At 51.7% G+C, this 27,361-nt stretch overlaps 1 protein-coding gene and 1 long non-coding RNA gene across 4 annotated transcripts in view; one reads left to right on the forward strand and one right to left on the reverse strand.

The window, feature by feature from the left end:
* Positions 1-2,279: 2,279 nt before the first annotated feature.
* The window catches only part of PHACTR3 (phosphatase and actin regulator 3), a 238,599-nt gene continuing 213,517 nt past the window's right edge, over positions 2,280-27,361 (reverse strand). For all 3 annotated transcript variants that reach the window (XM_049699157.1, XM_004282323.3, XM_033410296.2), the window contains exons 9-13: positions 12,002-12,057; positions 7,884-7,945; positions 6,729-6,869; positions 4,850-4,926; positions 2,280-2,853 (exon numbers count right to left, since the gene is read on the reverse strand). In XM_049699157.1, coding sequence (XP_049555114.1) covers positions 2,838-2,853; positions 4,850-4,926; positions 6,729-6,869; positions 7,884-7,945; positions 12,002-12,057 — 352 coding nt within the window. In that variant the 3' untranslated portion in view covers positions 2,280-2,837. The remainder of the gene's footprint in view (positions 2,854-4,849; positions 4,927-6,728; positions 6,870-7,883; positions 7,946-12,001; positions 12,058-27,361) is intronic.
* LOC125961399 (uncharacterized) lies at positions 18,773-20,583 on the forward strand. The gene is made up of 3 exons (XR_007472082.1): positions 18,773-18,841; positions 19,142-19,283; positions 20,465-20,583. It is a non-coding gene; the product is annotated as an uncharacterized LOC125961399 (long non-coding RNA).

The following is a 27,361-nucleotide window of genomic DNA, read 5'->3' on the forward strand; positions in this document are numbered from 1 at the left end:
TTACCAGTTAAGTTTTTAAAGTCTTTTAAACTCCTTAAAAGCAATTTCTTTAATGACTTAATTTTGTTTTACTTTAACAGTCATTTTATTTTGTTAAAATAAAAATAAGTTATAAAGTCAATGCACAAAAACCTCATTAACGACTACTACTAGTAGCACTCATGAAGAATTCTTATTCAGATACTATATCTGATTGTTATAAGAAAGCAGAACTGTTTTCTCTAAGTCTTCAGGCTCCTAAGAATATAAACTTTCTCTTCAAATTTATACAGCATATTTAAATTCATATACATATGCATGTATATCACCAGTACCATGTGATTTATTAATTGCTTTTTAATTTTGTTCCTCCAACTAACTAGGATGAGAGAGATTTGAGATGCCATGTCATATACTTATTTAGTGCAGGATTCCATACACTTAGTAGGTGCAGAGTAAATACACGTACTTGATTCACAGTTTTAGGTTATCTCATCCTCTGTAATACCTGCTAAGAACATGAAATATGGAAATACAATTTAGGGAAAGAGTTTATGATTAATAAAAATACAGTGATAGAAGTTAGATACCATTGCAAATATTTTGATTACAATGAAAATGTCTTCTGGTTTTATGATATCTTAGAACCCTTGAGTCTGGACCAAACCAAAAAACCCTGCTTTGGATATCTTGTATTTTATCGTAAATTTTTAATTTTATCTATTAGTTATGGGTCTTTACTTGGGCAAAAAACCCTGAACATGTGTCCCATCTATCAGACTATCTCTGACTATAGCTGCAGTTCAGTTATTTTCTAAGCACGGATCCTTTTTGCTTCGGGGGCCAGAATGATTTCTAGAATAAGGGAAACTTTTTCCTTTCTTTGCTTCACAGTAAGCAGTTATATGGATATTTCTAGGTGATGGAGATTGAAATCTTATTTTTACAGTCTGGCTCCAATTAATATTTTAAATTGAATAAAATATAAAATAGGGAGCTAATATGTACTTAAAATAGAAAATAAGTATTTTGGGGGTTGACTGGCCACAAGTAACAGCTTATGTATAAAAGAGTACACACATATATATATTAAATATACAATATATATACATACACATAAATGCTTATAAAATTAAGGGATTGGCTTCTCATTAGAAAGGATTTAGATATCATTTCATAGACACAGAAATTGAGGCTCAGAGAAGTCAAGCGATTCACAGAAGGTTACACAGCAAGTAAGAGGTAGAGCTGGAATTTTTCTACCATACAGTGATTTCTTATAAAAGACCCCAATTCCACAAACTGACAGTATGTTTGCTAGCATCTAGGACTGATCACAAGTCCCTTAGGACAAAGTGCTACCACAAGGGTTGAGCAGTTTCCACAGGCGCCTGACCTACTGCAGCCTTGAAGCAGCAGAACAGGAAAAGTCAAGGAGAGCAATGAGGTAGCTTGAGCAGTGAGAAGTCACAGGCGAGGTTCGGCAGCTCCAGGGCTGGCAACCACACCTGCGGTGGACAGAACTTGCCGGGCACTGTGCTGGCACTTCAGCCACTGTCCCTCCTTTATCTCATTTAGAGATTACAGTAGTGTTGTGTGTGTGAGAGAGAGAAAGAGAGTCTGGGGTGGGGCGAAGCGGGGCGGGGCCGGGAGGGGGTGGGAGAGCTTCCTGAAGAGGAAATAAGTACCTTGCTGAATGGCACAGAGCTGGGATTTCGGCACAGGTTCAGCAAGATCCCAAAGCCCTTATCCAAGCACTGTGCTCCCTGCCTCGATGGACCAGGAGGGAGGGCTCATTTTCACGAGGATGCTTACTCGAAGGCCAAGTAAAAATGTATTTCAGGGAACATTTATTTTTATTTAACTTACTTTCCCCCTTTGTGCCAATATTACCTTTTACATTTGTGCCAGGGTAAGTTTCCTCTTTATGATCTCCACTCCAGCTAAACCTTTGTCTCTTATAACAGAGTTTTTAATAATGTTTGCAAATATGAAATTAAAAATACTCTTAAAGAGGGCATAATTTTCCTTTTGGTAGAATTTTTCAACAAGTTATTACTTATTTCTAGGTTCATTACTGAATGATACATAAACTTAAATTAACTTGAAAAGGATAATTCGATTTTCTAAGGCACAAACCACGTATACTAACAGAATTTACAAAACAAAACGCACGAGAAGTTTGAATTCTCCTTTATGTGTTTGGCTTCTGATGGCTCAAAAGTAATAAAATTGGACTCGTTTCACATCCTGTTCTAAAAAATCTCTCACCCCAACCCCAAGAAACTGTAACACCCAGGTTAATTTCCTGCAATGAGTAGTCATTTAATTAAAGAACAAAATTAACAGGAATGAAAATGTTGCAGCTGCATTTTTTGTTAGACATTATATAAAAAAAGAATAATACAGTAAGTCATTTTGTATGACACGAACTTAAAGAGTTCTCAAATTAACTGTGATCAGAATAAAAACGTCTTTTCCACACGGTACTGAAGACACTGCGTACACGTCCCTGGTCGGAGCCTCGGCGTGGCGACCCTGCACACGCACGCGGCCGTCCCTGGTCACACCGCAGAACTGCAAAACAAGGCGGGAAGGCAAACAACAGTTTTCTTCTGGTCGAGTTACTTGGGGTCTTTACTGACCCCAGCAGTTCACACTCCTCAGACACCAGAGAGTGAAGAGTGTCCTCTGCTGGTCCTCTTACAGGTGAGTGTGGCCAAGATTTCACCTGTGTGGGTCCTGCTCCTCGCACAAACACAGCAGGGAGTCGTGAGCTGAACTTCAGGAAAGTTCCCTGATGAATGTTCAGTGTTGGTATCAAAAAATTAAACACAATTCTTCTCAGAAGAAAATCTCTATGGCCTGTGGAATCTAGAAATTACAAAAAGACAAATACCTTAAGGTTACACATTTCTAAGTTAAAATTGCCGAAACCTTCCACAAATAATTCTGTTGCTGTAAAAGCTTTGCGCAGGTCCAACGGGTAAAACGTGAGGATGGACCTGCCTCGATTAAAGTAGTGTAAAGCCTCAGACGGCGCCCACCGCTCGGGCCCCAGCCATAACCCAAGAGGAATCAGATGCTGAATTCTTAAGCCTGCCTAAAACTTAGTTTGAAAAATGCTAGGTAAGCCCTTGAAGTACACAGAAAGAGCAGAGCTTTGCTAAATCAGTAGAAATAATGAATTGATTAATACAACAAATTATTGGATATTACAGTAGTAGAGTTATAGTTTTGTTCTTGTAGAGTTGATAATGTGTTTGTGGCAATGTTTAACGCACTTAAGAAAATCTCATGTGACTAAAAATATTGTTCTCACTTTTAAAAGTTGACATTGAATTCTAAAATGTGTTGGTATAAAAACCATATTTCAGGGACTTCCCTAGTGGTCCAGTGGTTAAGACTCCATGCTTCCAATGCAGGAGTTGTGGGTGTGATCCCAGGTCAGGGAACTAAGATCCCACATGCCACACAGTACGGCCAAAAAAAAAAAAAAAAAAAAATCGTATTTCCTGTTGTCTAAGTTTTGGGCTCACTCTTAAAATTCTGTCCTGTAAGAAAGCTATCAAGGACTTATGAGAAAAAAATACATATCTTTAGTAAACATCTCTTTTAATAATGTATAATGAAAAAATGTATTAAATATTTTGAAACTACCATACATAGAATATGTAGTAATTATATCTTTTTTTAACACAGAATTGAACATTAAAAATAACTCTGAATGTTTTACAGAGAACGTTTATTTCCTAAACATTTTTTAGTGTTTTGAACACTCAGAAGTAAGGTGATTTATTCCTGCCCAAAAGTATGCCAGTCATGGGGCAGAAACAAATCTTTTTAAACAAACTATTTACTTGTTTCATTTTTTTCCTGCTCTTCCAACCTCCTCTTCCTCCCTTGATATATACAAAGTAAAACTATCGTGTAGGAGGGAATTCTGTGTGCCTGGCTTCTCTTCTACAGCCACAGTGGCTCACAGAGTGATCTTGTAAATAACAGGTGCAGTGGCCACTTTGTGAGGAACAGAAAAGGAAAGGAATCCATTGTTTTAGTTTAAGCAGTATCTCCGTTCAGGGTTTCCTTTCTCTTTGTATGTGGGGCCTGAGCATCTCTAGACCAAGGGAGAAACGACAGAGCAGCTGGCACAGTTGAAGGCACGTGGCATCACAGGCAGCCTCTTTAGGATTAAAGGGATGTGAGAACTTCATCGTGACTTGTCACGGCCGTGGACAAGAAGGGGAAACGCTGGAAGGATATGCAGCCAACGAGCACTTCAGCATCAGCAAGACACCCTGTGCCACTTTTGTTTATGGTCACGTGGACAGAGAGTATATCCCCCTTGTGTGAAAAGTCTTGATTATGGAAGAATCAGTCAATATATCCCCACTGGAATATAAGCTCCATGAAGACCGGACCCTCCTTTACCTTATTTATAGTTGCATTCTCAGCACCAAGAATGGCACATAGTGATACTCAAATATTTGCTGAGGAAACAAATATATAGATGTTTGTATAAATAAATCAGGGAGTTCTATCAACTAGGGAGTTCTGAATATTAGAGAAGGGGAATTAAACATATAGGCAAAGTACATTCAGTGCTTTGAGACTAATTTCCTTAAATATACATTAACCACTTAAATAAAACGACGACCTGTGTAATACTGTTCTACATACCACCTTTCACCAAGCCCTGTAAGAAACCACGGGAATGAACAGCACTTTCAATTGAGTTGCATTCTGTCTGTTGAAGACAGTTCTCTGCAGAAATACTGAATTTTTTTACCTGAACACACAGTGCTTTTTCTTTTTAAATAAATACCATGTTATGTAAGTATCATGAAATTCACACAAACAGAAATCTGACCTTGTCAGATGCTTGCTTGACGCATGTACCTCCATTTCATTGCTTTTGTATTCATTCAGTTCTTTACGAATTGCTGCCTGGAATTTAAAGACTGCACATTATTTTTCAGGACATTAAAAAGTTAATGCAGGAAATGAGTATCATGGTTATGGATTGACAGCCATTCCTAATACTTGCTGGCTTTTGTTATTTTCTGATAGATTAAAAAAAACCTTTTGTTCAGCATTTAGACATTTACATATTCATTTTTATAGTCCTACCAAGCTAGTGCATAGCTAGTATTCTGGAAGTGTTTAGTGAATTTATTTGCTGTGCTGGAGTAGGACGATATCCACCCTCCCCCCGCCCCACCCCCGCACGGCACAGCATAGATGGATCAAGCACATGCCTAGGGCACTTATAACGTCGGAACCTCGAAATAGTGAAGTTCAGCTTTTGGTGAACTTACTTGGAATTCAGCAATTAGATAACCTAGAAACAAGTTATTCTAACTTCAGAATACATTTTTGTTTTGTGTCATTTGAGAAATAACCTTGCCGTTACATGTGGGTGAGATGTGCATCTCAGTCTTTTCAGGGCCTCTCATCTGGCCCTCCTCCAGCTTCCCAAACCCACTTTCATTGTGTGCTTCTCTCAGATAAACCCTCCAGGACCAGGCCAGACAAAAACATCAGACACAGCCTCCGGGGCAAGGAAAGGCTTTGCGTCAAGTATGTAGGGACGTACTACTCCCAGCTCTGCTGCCAAAGATGCCTGAATTCTCCCTTCACGGCTGGGAGATGCTCCTCTGAGCACATCCACCACAGGCAACAGAGAGGGTCAGTCCAACTACAGCCTGTCTGCATTTCTCCACGTGCCTGCAATGCTTACGTGCATTCATTTATAACCTCACGGACTCACACTCAGCATATGAAGAACGAGGAACAATTAGCAAAGTCAGCAAACTCATTGGCTGAATGTATTATGTTCCTCTTCCGAAAGGCTTTAAGAGTTCTGAAAATCACTAGAGGCGGGAAGGTAGGAGAGACTGTGTAGACAGACGCTCCTGGGTTTAAGTTCTGCCAGTCGATAGCACCTGACCCCAGACAAGCCTTACCTGTCCCAGCGTCTCCTGGCACCTGTTCAATGGCACCTCTACGGGGATAATTACAACACCTCTCTCTTTGGGATCTTTTGGAGGATTAAATGAAACAATAGCTGGCAGGCTGGGCTCAGTACAGGGCAGCGTGAGGGCTCGGTGGGTGTTAATTTCCTCTGCTTCACCCCTCAGCCTCTGCCCCACCGCCTCCTTGCTCTCCCCGCCTCTCTGACCAGGAGGTCCCCAGAGACACCTCAAACCGGACCGGCCCAGGACAGAGCCCAGAGCTGCCTCCTCTACACGGGGGAGGGTCTCCTGAGGGCCTCTCGCCTCTCCTCCCTTCCTCATCCCCAGTGCGGCTCACTGTTTCAAACAATGCCATCCAGCTCTTTTTTGCCAGCCTTGCCTATTCTGACTTGTGCCCCAGATCAGAGCTTATCAACTTCACATTCTGGACACCTGGGGCTGGATCAGTCTCTGTGCGGGCCGTCCTGTGCACTTCCGGGTGGTAGGCTGCATCCCTGGGCTCCACTCAACAGACGCCAGTAGCACCGCCCCACTGGTGACAACCAAAAATGTCCCCAGACGTTGCCAAATGTCCCTAAGGGCAAAACCATCCCCTGGTTGAAAACAAGACCCGAAATCTGGGTTGTATTTGTGAAAGCAACATCTGGTCAGGCTCAGCCTTAACTGCAACAGCTGACGGCGCCCACTGTCTAAGAATAAACTCCCTGGCATGACACGATTTGCCCTTCTTTCATACGTGCACCCCCGGCCAGCGCAGACAGGTCTGTTCTGCACCTTATCTGCTGCCGACAGTCTTGTCCAGGGCTTGTCTGCCCGCCTGTCGTAGTCCTGTGCTTTCGCCACCTCCACGTAGTCACTGAATCGTATCAGAATTTTTCTGTCTCTCAGTTCATCAACCGTGGGTCTCTGATTCAGCTAAAATAAAAGATAACCATAGTTAGGTCTCACATGCCAAACTAGCTTTCCTAAAGTACTCTGAACAAACAGTACCCTTGTACAAATAAATATAAAAGTCTGAAATTGTGAAATATAATCCTAATGCAAAAAAAATCTCTAATGGGAAGGGCTTAAATTATACACTCTTAAATTACAGCCTCCTCCCCTTAACATATCCCATCAGGAGCACTCACACCCCAGGAGGCTAGCGGCACCCTGTTCACAGCACAGCTCAAGGAAAGGCTGATGAATTAACTTAGGAAAAATTTCACAGCAGCAGCTGCTTCTTTTCAACTGTCTTACCAAAAAAGCTTATGATAAAGTTGAAATGCTAAATACTACTACTAGTGCTCGTAACTCAAGCTCAGGAAGGATATTCTATTAACTTCAAGCAAGACAAGATTTCATTATTATTATTATTACAGAACATAGTAGAGAAAGGAAAACACCAGATCACTTGAATTTAGAGATAGTCAGGGCTTTAAAAGGAGATCAAAGTTGATAGACTTGCTACCTATGTTGGCCATAGTACGTTTTGACTTAACTATCTGAGCCCCAGATACAAACCCTTGAGGCTAATAAAGTTTTCTGCAGTCAGGAGCTTCTAGACAAGTGAAAGGTAACCGACACACTGATATCCAGGCACGCTTTCCTTAAGCACTGTGTAAGGAGCTCGAATAAATGAAGAGCATGCCCAGTCAACGTCTGACTTCCTGGAAACAGATGGAAATGTCATCTGGGCTGCACGGCCACGCCACGCTCTCTGGTGCTAGGTAAGGACATTGTCCACAGGCATGTCGGTCACACGGGACGTGGCAAAAGGCACTGCTTTTCGAGCATCTGGTAAGTGAGTTCACTGTTACCCCAGAAACCATCACTCGTTATCACAGAGCAAGGCCCTGTATCGCCCATCCCCGCTGCTACAGAAGCAGCTTTTCTCTAGCCACCTTTTCCCCCTTAATATTCAGGACACAGGTGCTTAAATGATAGTACCTTTCTTGTCAATCTCTGCTTGATTTCTCTTCTTTCTTCCTGCTCTGTCTGATCATTCCTTTCTGTGAAAGATTAAAACAAAAAAACAAAGGAAAAGAAAAGAAAAGAAGCAGGTTGAGACTTTCTTCTTTTTAGCAGGGAAGTGTCCTCAAGATCTGCATACTTCTGGAAGCTAAAGATGTAACACAAAGGACACCTGGTAGGTGACACTTTTCTCCACATCACAGTTTGTTTTATCTCTGCTTTGCCAATTGCTGCTCAGAAGATTATGGTCTCACTGTCCACAGAAACACTTGTAGAAGGGAAGCTTTGCCATTGTCACAGCCTGGTTCTCCTGGACCCTTCTCTGTGTCAGAAATAACCGCACAGATTGACGCTGGGCATTTATTTGCGGGAGAAACAGGAAGAGGCTCTCTCTCCTAATCAAATATCATATCTCTCTCTGTATATTTACATTTAGGAACACAGACAGCAGACAAAAATAGTTTTACTAGGACAAGTTACATATATACTCATACATATATATATATACATATATATATATATATGAATGACTGCATATTAATAGAACTGTCACTGCTTTTTTTTCCCCCCTTTTCCACGTAACAGGTATACATACTTTCAGTCAACCAGCATAAGGTAAGGAACATTCTCTTCAGATTCTGGGCAGCATGTGCCTGCTTGGAATTCATATTTTCAGGGTGTATTTCAAATCCAAACATATCCAGGAACCCAGCTGACTCTCCACTGCAGAAGCAAGAGGCATGACCTGCCGTTTAAAGGGCCCTTAGTCTTTCACCAAAATTGGCTTTGCCTGGGGAGTGTGGCTATTAACATGCAAGCCGTGCTCACACCTACACTTGGGAGCTAAAAATGGAACAGAATGCTGAGATGTAGCGTAGAACGTACGCTCTGCCCTGGGATACCAGATAATGGATGTCCTATTTCTGGCTCTCTCTGTTGCTAAATAAAGCCTCAGGTCCCTGGAGGGGGCCCAGAATTCCTCTCCTAGAAAAGGGATCTCATCTGTCAGCTCTCCTGGAAACACCGCCAGGTCTGAGAAAGGAAAATCCTGCGACTTGCAGTTAACATAAGGTCACATTACCTGCCTTTATCTAAAACATTTCAAACATTTGTGCATTTGGGGGATTTGGTATATGGGCGTTTAACATACTAGCCATTGTACTTTTCAGTAGTTTTCTTTAAAAAGGATTCATCTCGCATCTGGGTGTTTTAGAAAAGGAAACCAAACCCTGTTATGTTCCTGCTTCTTAATCCATGTGAAAAACCAGAAGAAACCACAGTTATAAGCGCTAATCAGAAAGCTGATAATACAGTTAGAAAAAACTGTGAAAGTACCACATAGAAGGCCAACCATGAGGGATTTAAATGATGATATGAAACGAATTCTTCAGATTTCTTAAAAACAGGCCATGAAAAAATCCCAAGTACAGCCTCCATGTGAAAACACTGAAGCAAGATCAGATCTTTCTGTTTTTTAACTCGTGAACAACACATCAGCTTCATTACGAGTTCACATGAGCTTCAGAGAGCTGAGCTTTGGGTGCCCGGCGGGGTCCCTCTCAGGGCCAGGCGCTCGGTGAGGCACCAACTCCAAGACGTCCTTCCTCAGAGCCTAAGCCACAGATTCTCTGAGCTCCCCTCAGCGATGGGTTTGTGGATCTCTTATTCTCAGACCCAGAAAGCCCGGTGCCTTATACAAAACAAGGGAGCCATGATCGGAGTTTCCACACCCGGATTTACTGGGAATAGTGCCGGTAGCTTGGACAGTCACACATGTGTCCCCTGTAAACAGTCAGAGATGCACCGCTGCTCCTAAGGCAGTGGTTAGAGCGTGGACGACGAGCCAGGCCACCTGGGCATGAACTTCAGCTCCATCCCTTTGCCAAGACTCAAGTTAAAAAGTTGCAGTACCTCCTGGGGTCTAAGCTTCCTCGCTAGGGAAAGGGGGACAGCCGTGCGAACCTCACAGCTGTGCTGTAACAATTCAATGGGGGAACACAAGCAAGCACTGCGTACGATCTAGCAGAGTGGGCCCAACGCGGGATGATCAGTTTTAATATCATAGCATATACAGGGGCCACCGTGTCTTACGCTGTTGTATCCACAGATGCACAGGCCCAGTTCTGAGCGTTCCTCTGACACGATCGCAGTTAGTCATGAGCTCCCCACTTGAAGGGGAGCAAATACAACGTGATGATACTCTGCACATTGATTAAAAGCCAAAAATGCAGTAAGTGCGAGCCGGTGTCAAGGGCCTCAGAGGATGACGTTCTAGGCTGGACCAGCTACAGTCAGTCGATTCTCACCTCCACGGAACCAAGCCAAACAGCCACCTCAAACCAGCGGTGAAATTCTCAAGGACCGTTGCCCAGGGCGTTCGAGAAGCTTCTGGCTAGGGATGGACCTGCCTGCTAGATGGCGAGGGAGGGACCACCAAGGCCACAGGGGTTAAGCCTGTTTTCCTGCCCCTGCTGTGCCCTGAAGGTGAGCGCCGTCAGCTCCCAGGGTCCACCTGCCATCTCTGCTCACCAAGCACCAGCTCTGATATTCAGGTTTCCACGTCTATGTGCAAAGACTGACACAATTAGAAGCACTTGCCGGTGGGAGGGCCTGGCCGTCCGCAAGACCAGAGAGGAGGTCACCACTGACGGGAGAAAACGGTTTCTGGGAGAAAAGCCTCTGCCGACTCTGGGCAACAGACCAGTCTGAGGACAGCGCTGCCCGGGCCTTGAACTTGCCCCATTCAACTCTTGGATTACTACTTCAGGGGCACCTGTGACTTAGGAACTTTATAAGTAAGTGATGTAATTTTTTAAAATTCAAATTTTGGTAACAAAGAGCTTTACATTTCTAGCTGCCCACTTGATTAAGCATGTTAGCAACGAAAAGCTTTTCTTGAAATCCTCAGAGGTGGCCTAGTTCACGTAATATAGTAGTTTCCGTATCTTAAGTTTAAAAAATAAAACACAGAATTCTTTTTTTTTTGGCTGTGCCACGCGGCTTACAGGATCTTAGCTCCCCAACCAGGGATCGAACCCGAGCCCCCTGCAGTGGAAGTGCAGAGTCCTAACCACTGGACCGCCAGGGAAGCCCCTAAAACAAAGAATTCTTAATCTTAGGGTTTAAATATTTCCAACAGTCTATAAAGGAGGGAGTCTTCCAGGCAGTTAATAAAGGTGCTGAGGCAAAGAAAGGGCGAAGGAATCAGATAGGACGCGGCACCTGGACCAGAGGTTCTGCTGTCTACCTTGTGACAGACGGTCAGCCTCGGGACCATCTTAACTTTGTAAAAAGATGTTCATGGGATGAAAAACCCAACTCAGAGAATGTCTGCAGTGTTCATCCATAAAGAGGGGAGAAAATGAAAATATTTAAAAAATCTAGGCCCTTAGAAGATACTTTTTGTAGAAAATGTCTCGCAAACTAAAGTCTGTTGACCAGGTACACAAGAAGTATGTGAGAAACACTTTCGAAAGGGTTGTACCACCCAAATCATCAATGGCTTTAATGAGATGGGACAGTGTTCGCTACATCGTGGAGGCTATCCCTGGACACCGGTGTTCGGCACATGTTACAACCGCACGCCTAACTGGGGAACCCCAAGGGGTGTGAAGCCAGGAGGGAGGGGCCTGGAATCGCGGGGTTCTAAGCCACAGGCAACGTGTCCCAAGGCTTCTCCGTTCCTTCGAGCTGCTTTATGCCCCCAGCTGTAACCACCAAGGGGCGAGTCCTTCCCTGGTAGGATTTATACATTGTCCACACCTGCCTGTGATGTCCCAAACTGCCAGGGACAGACACCTGCTTGAGACCCAGCCTGCAAAAGGACATGGATTCGTCTCCGTTCCATCTGCAGGGCCGACCACTGAGATAACCCTGGAGTAGGGACATCTTTAACGGTGCTGGGAGAGCTTTCTTCCTTTTTAATTTTAAACAGGATGTGCCTGGGTGTTTCAACTTTCCCGGGGGCTTGCTTTCAGAGTCCCTCAGCACATCAGACCTAATGGGAACCCAGGAGGGCTCAGGCCACAGAACCGGGTTCCCGCAGCAGCCTCAGCACACGTGAGGGGAGCCTCAGAGCATCACCCGCTACTCACGTTTCAAGATGTTTCTTCTCTCCAGTTCTTCCACGGCGGGTCTTTGGCTCAGCCGTCTGCGGAAAAACACTAGAATTACATTTTGCACCATGGTGGCTGCCGGCGGATTGCACCCAGGGTCTGCGAGGGTCCCAGGCGGGTGGTGCACCCGCTGAAGATCGCCTCCCCAGAAGCGGGAGGAGGGGAGGGGGGGCTTCTCCGGCGGCTGCCTCTTGCGGGCAAATCGAGTTAGACCCCCGCGCGGGAAGGAGGCGGTCCTCTGTCACCGGGCGGCTGGGGCAGTCCGCGCTCCCCCTCCAGACGAGCAGCTCTTCATGTCCAGATCTACTGCCAGCCCAGCGGGCTGGACGGCTCCCCAGGCGGCGCGTCCGAGCTGCGCGGAGATCCACCTGGGAGATGGTCCCCTGCCCGCTGGCGGAGGGTGGGGCGGGCAGCCGCGTCTCCAGCTTCTGTGTCCCCAGCTCCCGGCGACCCGGACACTGGCACTCGCACTGGTCCTGCTCCTACTGCGGTCCAGCCTCACCCGCCACCCGCCACCAGGGTGGTGATGGAGGGAGCTCCTGCCTCTACGGGCAAAGAGCCGAGGCGCGTAGAGAGGAAGCGCATCCAATCCAGGCTGGGAATCTCCTGGGCTGAGCGCGCGGAGCCGGCCACGCCCACAGCTCCCCTCCCGCCACCAGCCCTACCCGGCCGGTTTGAGAGATAGGAAGACAAATGATCATTTCCTTTCAAATGGCCTCTCATTAAGGGAGTTGGAGGACACAGCCAAAACGAAAAGAATACATACATAAATAAAAGGCTTGTCAGAAGAGGGAGGCATAATTAGCCAAAATTAATGCCAAGCTCCAATTATTTTTGTAACTCCAATAATGTTGTCCTTGGGGCCCAGCCAGAAAGCTTCCCACTTCCGGATCCTGTAGCCACTGCACAGAGACAACAGGCTGAGCATCTGAACGCCCACAACGTGGGTCCACAATACTCTGCCCCAAAGGGGATGTCGCTTCCATAAACACTTGCCTCCCGTTTATAACCCCTGTGGCAGCACACAGCCCAGGGCGGCCCGGGGGCTCAGTCTGCTGATGGGTTCTTCTAGGGGCTTGTGTGTCTGCTGGCTGCTGGGTGGTTGCCTAACATCTTGTCTGGATGTCTGCTGAGACTTGAACCTGCCCCCCACAACTCCTGGCTGGCACCCAGAGGCCAGGGCCCCCCAATCCCTCCCAAGCTCTTTGGGTGGGGCTCCCTCAGCCTGGTCAAAATCCCCCAAACGCCACTCATTCACTCACTCACTAAGTGACTGGCAAGCACTGGCTCTGTGCCAGGCACTGCTCCAAGCCCCAGGACACAGTGGTCCCTGCCCTTGGAAAGCTCACAGTCTAAAGGCGGCGGCAGACAACAGTAAACAAACAAACAAGACCATCCCAGGGAGTGGTCAATGCCATGGAGAAGACAAAATGGGGGGGCGGGGAGGATGTGATGGATGAGTGATGGGGTAGGGGGAACTCAGGGAAGATCCATTTCCACAGAGACCGCAGGAAGAGAAGGAGCCAGCCTTGGGAAGATCACATTTCTAGATGGTGTCTCCTAACTGCTCACGTGCTGGGCTTGGGGAGGGCCGGGAGGAGTGATCAAGGCAGACTTCCTGGAAGAGGAAACTTTGGGCAGAGTTGTGGAGAATCCACAAGGCGTGCAGACCCTGGGGCTTAGTGGCTGCCAGCTGACCAGCCAGGATGCCCACAGGGACAGCTGAGGATGAGGCCACACATCTCCTCAAACCTGAAAAGTACCCCCAAACCTCCACTCACTTTGCCCCGACAGAGGCTTTTTCTTCCTGGAGCCGGGTTCTCTTCCAAAATGAGGACTAATAACAGACCTTCACAGAGGTGAGAAAATTGAATGAGAAAATGCACAAATGCACCTGTTACCATGCTTGCTCAGGACAATGGTTTCTCAAGAACTGTCTGGAGAAAACCCAGCCTGTGGGTTGTCAGCTGATCATGGACTGAGTTCTCAGAAAGGGTGGACATCTCAGCACCACTGGCCCGAGGCGGGAAGGCAGGTCTCCAGCTGGCTGCTATGCACCTCCTGGATGCTGCCAGGGTGAGGCCAAAGCGGGCCCACAGGGCACCTCCGAATGGTCCAGAAGGGGTAGTCTGCTGGGCGGACGCAGCCCTGCAGGTACACAGCTGTGAGCAAAGTGCAGCCTACTGGGTTCTCACCAACTTGCCCCTCTACCCAGAGGGAGTCCAGGAGCCCACGGCTGCACGAGAGGGCCCAGGGCCCTGGGTAGCACCGCCAGCCCGATCCCCTCCCTGTGGGACCCCAATCACAGGGGGAAGGGTGGTGCTGCAGGTCGAGAGCCCCCATCTAGACTCGCCCCTACCTGTACCTGACACCCAACTTCATGAGACTGAGAACTTTTACCTTGAGTTAAACTGACCTTCCGTGTCAGATGTTTACTGAGCCTATAGGACACGCCTGGCCCTGGGATGTGGTGGTGAGAAGTTAGACCCAGCCCTGCCCTCAGGAGCACAGGCTCGGGAGGGCAGACATTCAGCCCATCATCACACAAACAACCAGGCATTTCTGCGTGGTGACTAGCGCTAGGAAGAAGAATCGACAGTACTATGAAAGCCTAGAGTAGGTGGGCCCACCTGGACAGAGGCACTGCCTGAGAAGGTGATGCTTGCCTTGAGAGCTGAGATCAGAAGGATAAGTGGGGATCGCTAAGCCAGGAGGGGAGGGAAGAGCACAGCACGTGCAAAGATCCTGAGATCAGAAGGACTCTTGCAGTGCCATTTGGACTGAGTGGGGGTGTGTGTCCATGGGGCAGGACCCACCCAACCTGCAGTCCTTGGTGAGGTCTGGGTTTATTCCCAGAGCCCAGAAGGCACTGAAGGGTGTGAAGCAGGCAGGGCAGGATGGGGCACGGGCGGGCCAGGATGGGATGCACCTTCGGAAGCACTTGTGGACTGCTTTCCAGAGGAGGACAGAGAAGCACCTGTCCCCGAGCTGTTCAGGGGGAGCCCCATCAGACGGGAAGCACAGGTGCCACAGGCCTGTGAGTGGCTGAGGGCCCACGAACTATTCAAGACAAAGGGAGGTATTGGCTCTAGACTGAAAACACTGCAAATTCCAAATTAATACCCGTTGGACTAAGTACATATTAAACACAATATTCTGCCCGTTTGCTGCCTGAGACTCAGCACCACTCTCCACACGGGCTGGGACTTCCCAAAGCAGGAGTGGCGACAGCCCTAATATCAAGGGCAGACATGATTATGCCCACTTTACAGATGAGACCAGGTCTTATTCCCCACGTAGGCCCCAGGGCCTGGCACAGGCAAACACAAGTAGCCTGAACAAGGAGCAAATGAAGGGATGCTGGCTCCTCTCCCTCTCCGAGGCGTGTGCTTGGTGTGGCCCAGGAGGGATGCTGCCAGAGCACCCCTGCTTTGGCACCTCAGCAGCAAGGGGCTCTCCAGGACATGCGGAGACAGCCCCAAGGCGGCAGGGCTTTGGGGGTGAAGGGGCGGGGCCTCAGGAGGGGCGGGGCCTCCGGAGGGGCGGGGCCTCCGGAGCGGTGGGGTAGGAGAGTTCAGCACCCTGAGGGATTCCCCGGCTCCACCCACGGGCCGCTCCCTCCTTATTCAGAAGCTGCCGCTGTGGGCTATGAGCAGGTGCCGCCTGGAACTGGGGAAGCCACAGTCTATTTCTGACTCTCCCCGCTGAGAAAGCAGGAATGTGGCAGCCAATTACAGCGCTGCGTGGGCGTGGGAGCGACACCAAGAAAAGAAACCAGGAGAGAGGGAACCTGCCCTACCCCCTGCCATTCCCCTCCCCACGCCTGTTCACACAGGAGAGGCGGGCATGCTGGGGGACCAGGAGTGCACTGGACAGGCCCTGGGGACTTGAGTAGGAGGTAAACGTACAGGCCACCTGGGACAGGACAGGGTGGGGGGCATGGCAGCTGCGGGTCTGCATGCAGTGTGGGTGTGAGGGCCCCCATAGGGGCTCCCCAGCCCTCCGGCATCTCCTCTGAACAGGTCTGCGGTGAAGGCCGAACTCTGCACCTGACCCTGTGCTGTGAATATGGGAAACAACCTGACAGCCGGTCAGTGAGCAGGTGACGCACGAACAGGGAGGAATGGGGGAGAACGGGTGGAGGGAGGGGAGCCACGAGGCCACTGACAGCCGGGTGACCAGGGTGCCCGGAGTGGGTTTCAGGAGAATAAGTGATGTGGTTATACCGTCCACATCCCTCAGGTTGCAAACTTAGATCCCCCAGACCAGCACCAGGGGCAGGACACAGGCAGAGTCTCAATTCAAGTCCCAGCTCTGCCCCTCTGCCGGTGAGGTGACAGGGGCTAATGCCCCCCTACCTGAGCCTCCAATCCCCTGGCCCTCACTTGCAGGGGTGCCGAGGGGGTCGAGAATACTAAGACACGGAGGAGGCCGGCACGTGAGCAGGTGCGGCTATTATTACGATGCCCAGCTTCTACACTGCTCCCCGGGTGTGGTGGGCCCAGGTCTTCTCCAGCTTCAGCCAACAGAGCTGCCATCTCCACCCTGCCGGCAACCTCCCTGACCCCCGGGGTGGGGGACAGCCTGGCCGCCTGACCCATCAGAGCACCACGGTCCAATTCAGCAAGGAGCCGCACTTTCGGCTCACCCGATATTTTAAAAAATGTGAATATGAAGCAAGTATTAATCGACCGGGAGTTTTCACTCTAAAAAATCAGTTTTGCAGCTTCCCTTGATGTTTGGGAGAGCTGGCTACTCCAGACCCACACCTCCCTGGCCCTCCCCACCCCTGGCAGCACAGCTGGAGCACAGCAGCTGACTCTCATCGCCCCCGCGGCTCCCCTCCCAGTGGCCTCGCTCCCCTGCGGGCTCTCCATCTGGGTCACCTGTGGGACCAGGGTCCTGAGGGGGCTGGGCCCTGGGAACCCCCTCCTCGTCCTCAGGACCCCCTTCTGCCTCCGAGACACATTGGGGGCGAGTGGTCCGTGTTCCCGGGAGCACCTGACATGGCCCAAGGATAGCAGGTCCAAACCTCAGCTCTGCGGCCCGCCGCGGACAAGTGGCCCCGGCTTAGCGCCCCACGGGAGTGTCCAGCTGCCGGCTTTCTTCCTTGGGGAGGATGAACGCACAGTCAGACCTCTTTCCAGGCACACCTGTCTCCCATCCGCCAGCTCAGGCGCAGGGCCGCCACGCAGCCTCCGTGCATGGGCCGGTGACGCTCTCTGGGCTCTCGCCTCCTCTCCCACAAGGGGCTGATGACAGTACCACCTGTCGGGGTGGCTATGGGGTAAGTGAAATGGCCCAGAAGCCCCAAGCCAGGTGCCTGACACGCAGCAGGCCCGCCTGTAGTCAGTGGCCGTGTCGGAATCGTCCCTCACACACCCTCGCGGGACCTCGCACCAGGCACGGCTCCAGGGGCTGCGGGTCATGCCCCCGCCGGCCAGGACTGCCCCCCGGCACTGCATGCGCCCCGAATCGCCACTGCCTCCCCGCGGGGCTCAAGGAAACGCCTAAAGTCACCTCAGCGTCAGGCAAGAACCGAGACACAATCCCGCCAAACAAGGCAGAATGCCTTCCTGGGGAGAAGCCACAGCTACAGAACAGACAACTCCCCGCCCACAGGGATGCCGGCTATTGTGGGAGCTCCTTCCTGGGGACACCAGTCCTCCTCCACTGCCAGCCGAGTCGCCACGGAACACCGGAGTCCCCGCCTGGGACGGGGTTCCCCAGAGGCGCAGGCCCCTCTGTTCCCACGGGCGCTGTCAGGGTGGGGGGACCACAGGGACACGTAGGCAGACCGGGGAGAGAGGGCCAGGGAGGGGAGCCTCTCCAGGAGGTGACACGGAGACGAGGCCACACAGAGACTAGAGCCGGGCTGCAGGCTCTGAGGGGCGGAGCTGTCCACGCTGGGGAACAGCAGCGTCCCCCGAAACCTTAGTCCCCTCTGTTCTTGCAGTTACCCTGCGAGGACGAATTATCAGCCTGTTAGGGGCTTGCCTGGCGAGGCGCTGGCCGCAGGTCCCCATCACAGCATCTTGTGACCCAGGCACTCCAGCCGGCCTAGCATCCGACCCCACCTCCTAGTACTTGCTTACGGTCCAGTGTCCCTGTTTCAGAGATTGGCACCTGCTGTGGTCCACGCACTCACGCCAGACCCCGAGCCACCCTCTGCTCCCAGCCCCCAGGCATCTCCGAGTCTACAGGGTTCCAGCACCGACACCTCAGATGTCCAACCCCCTCACTCCATGCCTCCCACAGCCGCGGGCTGGCCTTTCTGAAACGTGACCCCCACTCTCACCATGACCTCAAACCCGGGGTCCCACCGCACTCAGGACCAAGTCCAAGCCCCACGAGGCCAGCGAGTCTGCGGGGACCCTCCCCAGACCCTGCGCCCAGTGACTCCCACACCGAGCTGCTCACGTCTCCCTCGGCACAGGCATCCTTCTCCTAACTCAGGATCCCCAACCCCATTAGACCCTACACCCCGTCTATAACAAGTATTCTGTCACGCCCCCTTTACCGCAACCCACCGACATGCGTAATTTTTAAAAGTCAGTGTGATGTCCGGCTGTAACACACAGGAGGAAGAAGGGAAGGCAAGTTTTAATCGAATACCGTATACTCAATACATAAGCGCTCAGTGTGAGCACGTCACGTGATGTGGTGAAAGCACTTACGCAAGACCATCACCATGACAACAGCGGCAGCTACGAACGCAGAGACTGGGCTCTGTACTGGTCACACCCCCACAGTGACGGCGCCACGGAGGAGCCATTTCCCGAAATGAGCAATTCTCGGTAAAGTTCTGAATGAAACCAGGTGTGTCAATTTCCAAGACACCTGTGTTCAGGGAAACTGTGACGAGACTGCCAGATCTCCCTGTGTGTGTCCACTGCACACCCAGGTTGCAGGCTCAGGTCATTGTAACAGCTTTGGACCCTCCGAGCATCCGAGGGACACTGAAGGTCAAGTGCGGTGGGCGTAAGTCTTCCTTGCTCAGGAAGTGCCCTCGCCTGTGGGACGCCCGACCTGGCCTGGCCCGTCACAGTGACAGCCCACGAGACCTCCCCAGGTTTGCCAGGGGCCACAGAGCAGCTGACCTAAACCCTGTGCTCTCAGGCAGACATCTCACCTCCTCCAGGAAGACCTCCGGCTGGACAGGGGGGGCCCATCCTTCACCTCCAACCCCGGGCCTCAGAGTGTGCTCTTCAGGCGAGCTCTGATGATGACATTTTGGTATCTACCAAGATTACAAATGCAGGTATTTATCCTTTGACCAACAGTTCAGGTCTAAGCAGATGTTTTCCGGGGAGTTCATGAGGACACGGTGCCTGATGGCAGAGTTCAGGGCAGAGCTCTGGCGTCCGTTTAGAGCCTGGCTGGAGACACTGTGGTCCGCTAGCAACAGCTCCAGGCAGGGGTGGAAAGCACGGGCGCTTCTCGATGGGTCCTCCCTGGAAGCCCACCTGGCTGGACTCCGGAGCATGAAAATGAAACTGGGCTCCGAACCCAGCCTTGGTGTGAATTCTAACTTCTCCACAAATCAGCTCTGGGATCCCCCATCTGCTCACGAACTTCTTGCTGCCTTTGGCCCTGGGGCCGTCAGTTGGTGGAGTCCACCTGGTAAGGCCCCGTCCCCAGTTCTGCAGTCCATCACTCACCTAGGTGCCATGGTGGAGGTGTTTTGTAGATGTGATTTAACATCCATAATCAGTTGACTTGAACTAAGGGAGCCTGTCCTAGATGGTCTGGTGGGCCTCGTCCAATCAGTGGAAGGGCATTAGGAGCAGGGCTGGGGCTCCCTGGTAAAGAGGAAATTCTGCCTGTAGACAGCAGCCTCGGTCCACGCCCGGGAGTTCCGGCCCTTCCCGACGGCCTGCCCCACAGATGCCGTCAGCAATGTCCTGCCATAAACCGCTTAATATACACCTCCCACTGGAGCTGGGCCTCTGGGTCTCACAGACACAGCCTCCATCCTCCATAAACGAGGATGACAGTACTATGGGAGAAGCTCTCTCAAGTTACCTCCACTTATCTGAACCCGGGTTAACTGACACTCCCAGTCCTTCTGGAAAGGCAGACCCCACTGAGCACACGTGGCAGGCAGCCCCGGCCCCGTGCAGTCCGTTCCCACAGAGAGCTGGTGCACCTGTCAGGAACTGGTCTCCTTGTTCCCTAACCTATGCAAACCAGGTGAACTCGTTTCTGTAATTAGGTGATTTAATCAGACTTTATGCACATTGATTAAACGATTCAATATGGATGGAAAAAGAAAATGTTATTTCTATGAGAACCGACTTGGCTGCTCTGAAGTCAGTAAAGGCAGGATGTTGAAACACGGCCGTCGCGGGCAAGTGTGGGAGACGAACGCGTGAACGATGGGGTTTTCCATCTCTGGGAGGACTCTGCTTCCAGGCGTCTTTAATTCTCACTCCTCTGCAGAGAAGTCGGCGCTAGGAACAGTAGAAGATGCATCCAACGTTTGTCTCACACGAGAAAGAACACTAATTGTAGATCCTTCTGCAGTGTGAAGTCTCTGATGCCGTCCGAATACATGCACCTCTGAATGACTTACGTTAAAATAAAGTGCTTCGAGCATGACAAGTCACGCTTATCACTTCTTCTTCTAACCGGCTTTGGGATTAATCACCCGTGTTGAACGTGGAGTCAGGGGCTCTGCCCTCTCCCTCCCGGGCCTGTGATCTCCTCCCGAGGATGGCTCAGCCCCGTGCAGGGAGGGTTGTCCACTCCGTACAGAGGAGGCTAGTTACCATCATGGTTATTACTGCTCGTGTAAAACCCGCCTCTGAGTGTTTCCAAACAGCCCACGGACAGCGGCAGCCTCTGGGCAGAGATGGGGTGGGAGTGAGATGTGCTATTTAAGTTTTACCACGGATCTCGGTCCCTTATTCAGATTTGGAAAATTAAAGTAATACATGATGCTCCCCACCGCCTGCCCGTGGCATTAGGACCACTTCGGTCCCTGGTCCACAAGTATTTATGGGGCACCTGTCGGTACCAGGCCCTGCCCCTCCCCTCCCTCCTCCCCTTCCTGGGGAAGCTCTCCCGGGTCTTGGAGGGCTCCCAGCTCCTCCTTCACCAAGAGGCTTATTCATCCGCTGGGCCGCATCTCCTGGTTCCTAGCTCCCCTCCCCAGCAAGTCTGGGAGCCGAAGGCAGGTTAGTACGGTGCCTGAGGCCCAGGGCAGGGGCTCAGCAAGGCTGCAGTAAACAAGCAAATACTGGGTGAGAAAATACCCAGGCCAAGAGAAGAGCAACTCCACTCAATTTTTTTTTTTTTTTTTTTTTTTTTTTTTTGCGGTACGCGGGCCTCTCACTGTTGTGTCCTCTCCCGTTGCGGAGCACAGGCTCCGGACGTGCAGGCTCAGCGGCCATGGCTCACGGGCCCAGCCGCTCTGCGGCATGTGGGATCTTCCCGGACAGGGGTACGAACCCGCGTCCCCTGCATCGGCAGGCGGACTCTCAACCACTGCGCCACCAGGGAAGCCCTCCACTCGATTTTAAAAAAAGGAAAGAGCACCACCCGACACACCAGGTAGCTTCTACAGGACACAGAGCTTCAGCAGCACCACTAAGAAGCATCGGCCTCACCAGCCCGGAGACGGGAAGTTAGGACCTGCCTAGTAGGGCGGGATGCAGGACCCCGACAGTGCCCTGTGCAGTGCGCACACTACTTCCTGTGTCCCACAGGCATCTCACCCTCTCTCCCTTGACCTCCCTCCCCGCCCTGTGTCCTGAAGGCAGCCCCTGCATCCCTTTGTTCTCTCCTCCATCCCCAGGGCCCTATGCTGAGGGGGGCACATAGAGGTTGCCCAGGAAGTGTCTGCCCTTGAACTGCAATGTCATGGGGGGTATCGCTGAGGAAGGGACAGCGGTATCTGTCCACGTCACCCCAGGGGCCCCTCGGAGTCCCCCGCCCCCTCAGCTTCCCGCCACTTGCCGAAATCCCTGGGCCCATCCACTTGTCCATCTGTTTGCTCCTTCCTTCCGTCCTTCAGTCTACCTCAACAAAATTAATCTGAACACCCACTGTAGCAGAGACCGCTAGCTTCCTACCCAACCTCCATCCTCCCTTCTTACACAGCACCAGAAAGCTGATTCTATTCCGGGAAGCTTCTTTTCCAGCTAAGCACGGCCACGTGAAGAGGTTCTACCAAGGAGCTGGAGGGAAAGGTGTGCCAAAAAGCCTCTAGAAAGAGTCTTTTTGAAGAACTGACTCAGCTGGGATCTATGCACCTTTGGGACTTGAATGTGATGTCTGGTGCTCCTGCAGCCCTCTTGGACCATAGAGGGTAAGTGCCAGTGTGAGGATAACTGAACAGGAAGATATTGATAGAAGGAAGCCTGGACCCTCAGTGACTGAGCGACAACCATGCCAGGCCTGACTGTCTGCAACCATTCCACGGGGCAGGATGCCTCCAGGCCCAGTGTCCAGAACCAGCCTGACTGGGTCAAATCTCAGCTCCATGACATACTAGCTGTGTGACTCGGAACATCTTACCTAACCTCTCTGAACCACCATTTCCTTAGCTATGAAAGACAGCTAACAATAGCATTTACCTCTTAGGCTTCGGTGAATGCAGGCAAGGCCCAGTCCCTGGCACACAACACACATTTAATAAATGTTAGCGAGCTACCATTGCACTATTATTCCTATGACTACAGCTCACGCAGGATAAGCCCTGACTCTGGGTAAAGCAGGCAGGTGTCACACGCTCATTTCACAGGCTCGGACAGGTGGAGAGTGAGTAGCCGGGGCCCCCTCGGCCCGCGCCCCCCAGCCAGTGAGCCCTAAACCGCCAGTCCACCTGCCCCCCTGGGTATGGGAGTCGTGTTGTTACTGATCCTGAAGGGGGGCTGAGGTGGTTCCGCATTTTCTTATAAAACACGCTGTACTTTCCTCGGCAGACTCCCCAGCAACCAAGGAAAACAAGAGCAGCTGACCCCACGGGAGGACTCGGGGGCCATGAGCTGACAGCACCGGGGGGCTGCGCCCCACCTGACCCCACGGGAGGACTCGGGGGCCATGAGCTGACAGCACCGGGGGGCTGCGCCCCACCTGACCCCACGGGAGGACTCGGGGGCCATGAGCTGACAGCACCGGGGGGCTGCGCCCCACCTGACCCCACGGGAGGACTCGGGGGCCATGAGCTGACAGCACCGGGGGGCTGCGCCCCACCTGACCCCACGGGAGGACTCGGGGGCCATGAGCTGACAGCACCGGGGGGCTGCGCCCCACCTGACCCCACGGGAGGACTCGGGGGCCATGAGCTGACAGCACCGGGGGGCTGCGCCCCACCTGACCCCACGGGAGGACTCGGGGGCCATGAGCTGACAGCACCGGGGGGCTGCGCCCCACCTGACCCCACGGGAGGACTCAGGGCCATGAGCTGACAGGACCGGGGGGCTGCGCCCCACCTGACCCCACGGGAGGACTCGGGGGCCATGAGCTGACAGGACCAGGGGCCTGCGCCCCACCTGCAAGGGCCACCCAGCCCCAGGTGCGCTCCACCTGCAAGGGCCACCCAGCCCCAGGTGCTGGCTCTTCTTCCTTGAACGCCACGCGTTCTAACAAAGACCGAGATTCATATGTGTGTCCTCCGAGGTGTAGATTTTGTCAAACGTTTCCCGACTGGGGAGTGCCGTTTTTCTATTGCTTAGCCACTTCCATCTAAAAGCAGAACACGCGCGACCTTACGGCCACCGCTCGGCCTGGACGGTGCCGGCCTCCGTCTCCCAGGACCATCGCACCCCTCCCTCCAGGGCAGGGGTCTCGTCTTGCCCTCCCCACAACATCCCACAGGGCCTGCTCCCAGGCCTGCCCCGCGACTTCCTTTTGTATTTTGCAACAAATCCTTGAAAGTGCCTCGTTAATCCCAGGCTTCCTCTTCACCTTGGAGGCTAGGTACTAGTCACGGCAGGCCCCTCCCACAGCAGCGGAGCAGCGAGGCGGTACCAGGCCAAGGGCCTGGGAGGGTTTATCTGGATAGAACAGACCTGACCTCCGTGTCCCCTGAGGTTTCTAAACACGGGAAGACTGAAAGCCCCAGGAACATGCCCGAGATTCCCTGGAGGGCTGGGGAAGTGAGTCGAGAAAATCTGCTTCACCAAAACAGGAAGAAAAGCAGAGAAACTGCTCAACACAAAGAGTCTTCACTCCTGGGATCTCAAAATGCTCTTAAGAGGGTTGTAGAGACCGGGGCCCTGCACATCCCAGCCGAGGGGTGGCTGCTACCTCGAGATCAGCATCCCAGCCAGCCACTGCACCGGGTCGGTCCTGAGCTGGACCTGCAGGAACTGAGAGGTCCCGGCCCCGCCCACCCTTGACCTTCCACCACTTTCAAGGCTCCCTTTCTCTCCAGGCAGGAGTCAGCCCGAAGCTCCCGACCCGGCTTCAGACGTGGGCTTCATTCTCCCGGAAGTGGGGTCCCTGGACCTCAAGGAGGTCGAGAGCCACTGTTTCCTAAGTGCTTCCTATGTAACAAAGACAGACAATGAAGACGTTGAGGATGACGATAAAGGTGTGGATGAAGATGTTGCTAAGATGATGGTAAAGAAGATGAAGAAGATAAAGACCAAAGTGATGCAGACGGTACCTGATGTAGATGCAGAAGAAAAAGATGGATAAGACATTGATGGAAATGACGGTGGTGATGACGAAGATGAACAAGGTGATGAAGGTGGTGATGGGGATAAAGACGGCAACAGTGATGAAGATGCTGAGGGAGACGATAAAGCTGGTAGAGACACAGATGACGAACAGGATGTGACACTAATTGTGGTAACGGGTCTTCATACATACCTCCCTCAACCTTGCGACAATAACTGAAAAAGTATTAAGTGTCCACATGGCCCAGGTACTGTTCTAGGGATTGGAGGTATGGCTAAGGGGTGAGGGCTCCTTTGGTGGGTGATGAAAATGTCCTAAAGTTGACTGTGGTGATGGACACACAACTCCACGGATATACTAGAAGCCCTAGACTGTGCACTTTGAAAGGGTGCATTGTATGGTATGGAAACTGTGTCTCACACTATGAAAATTCCCTATCCCCATATTTCTTTGTTTTAGTCCCTGGTGCTTCCTCCCTGCCACACAGAAGTCCAGGCTTTTTATGTGTCCTGTCTCTTTGCATCCTTTCCGCAGCCCTAGGACATGGGCTCTGTTTTAATTACCCCCATTTTACACAAGAGGACAGTGAGGCAGGTGCCAGGGAGGCCTCCTGCCTGCAGTCACACAGCTGGAAGACAGCAGAGCGGGGACAGGAACCAAGACGTCCTGCCCAGAGTCCAGGCTTTCACCACCACACAGAGATGCTTCCTCCCATCACGATTAGAGCCATGGGGGCGATGTGTACACAAGCTCTCCCAGAGTAGCCCCCTCCCCTGCCAGTTGGAAAGAAAAGATCTGCCGGAGCTGCACAGGACGTTGGTGGTCACAGTCTCTGGTCTTAATGCTTCTCCTGCTGACCTTCAATTCAGATTCTGACCCACTGTTTTCCCTACATTAATTCAATAGTCAAAATCCCCCATTCTCAGTGCAAACGAGAACGAGCTTCTCATACAACAAGTGACATCACATCACGGGTGGCAAACGGGTGACCCCCTCAGGCCAAATACAGCCCACAAATGTATTTTATGGGGTCTATACTTTCTTTTTTAAAAAATGTGAGTCGGCCCCCAACATTTAAATAAAGGAAATTTTACATCGGATTAAATATTTCCAGTTTCTCTTGGAAAATTCTGCCCACACTGATCTGGCATTCCCAGGCTGACGCCCACAGTTGCTGAGGGGCAGGTGCCCCCTGCAGCAAGGACACACATTTCCCAACCTGCCACAGCACTGCCCCTGGCCCGTCACTCACAGAGGGCGCCTTTGGGCTTGTGACTCCCGTTCTGTGAAATGAGCCAGGAGGACAGTCTGACCTCCCCACTCCAGAGTCACCCCCATCCCAGGACAGTGTCTGCTCTCCCCCTGAAAGTGCTCAGGAAGCTTTGGGATCAACTTTGTTGTCCACCAACCTTCCGGGGATGGTGAAGGGGGAGGTGGGGGCATCCCTCCCCAGGGGCCTGAGGACCTGCAGCCTAATCACCTGCTTTGCAGGTTCGGAGGTCACTGTACAGTGGGGGGCACATTAGGCCTAAACCTCATCCTTCCCACCACAGTTGTACTTCCTCCTGCTGGAGAGGCGCAGCTATTAGTTTTCTGCTCAAGAATTCTCTTGGGCTTAATGAATTGCTAGTCTCCTCATTACGCATCTACCTTCTTTCCTCTATTGCCTGCAAATCCCTTTGGAAGTTGTCCCACCAGCCGTTTCAGAGACCGAGCTGACGAACGGCCTTTCGTGTACCAGGACGCCAAGTTCAACCCTCTGAGGTTTCCCGCCGTGCAGCCGAGCTGGGAGAACATCTCGTGCTCTCGTGGACGGCGGCTCGTTAATGAGCAGCGCCTTCGCCCGGAGGCCTCTCCTGAGTCCATCCTGCTGGGCCCCCAGGCTGCAGCCCCAGGTCGGCTGTGAGATTCCCCCTCCCAGAGCTGGGAGCCCTGGCCCGGCCCCTCCCCAGCAATGTGAGGAAGGACTCAGTCGCCCCTTGTCCTGTTTCATCCAAACAGAAGCACCTCGCCCCTGATGTGCCAACCGAAATCCCCAAATTACTCAGCAACGTCCCACGGCTCAAGTCCTGCAGGCTTCCAGAATGAAGAAAAGTGGGTTTCAAGTCCCCCCATTGCCCTTGGATTGCATTTAATGCCACTCTGTTTCCACAGATGGACGGGGCTTATTCAACCTGACACACAGAAAGCCCTTCTGTCCCCAGGGGCCCCAGGGGAAAACGGCTGGCCACCTGCTCTCCCTGTCACCCTGATGTGAGGTCGGAGGGAACACACGGTGGTAGGAAACGCACCCATGACCAAAGGAACCACACCACCCCGGAAATCTCCTTACTGGTCCTTCAGTGACTTTGACCTTCAGCTCGTACTGCTCGTAACCTGCAACCTAGTTAGTTCAAAACCGCCAGTGGAGGCTCCCCAAGGCAGTCCGCGCCCCTGCTCGTGGATCGAACCCCTGCTAACAGCGCCAGAGACACGGCCAGCTCTGTGCCCAAACGTGGGCACGAGCCTTCCTCAAGCACCTCCCTTCCTTCTTCCTGTATCCACCGCCCCGGCGCAGAGCATCAGCCCCTCCCCGGCCCGGCACCTCCTCAAGCCCTTACCGGGGTCCCGCCCCTCGTCCGCCTCCGCCCACCCACGCCCCGCGGCCCCACCGTCACGTGATGACGTCCAGCTTGGCTCTTGCAAGACCAGCGTCACATGCCCCCGTCA

This window comes from Orcinus orca, chromosome 16 (assembly GCF_937001465.1).
Source record: "Orcinus orca chromosome 16, mOrcOrc1.1, whole genome shotgun sequence".
Lineage (NCBI taxonomy): Eukaryota > Metazoa > Chordata > Mammalia > Artiodactyla > Delphinidae > Orcinus > Orcinus orca.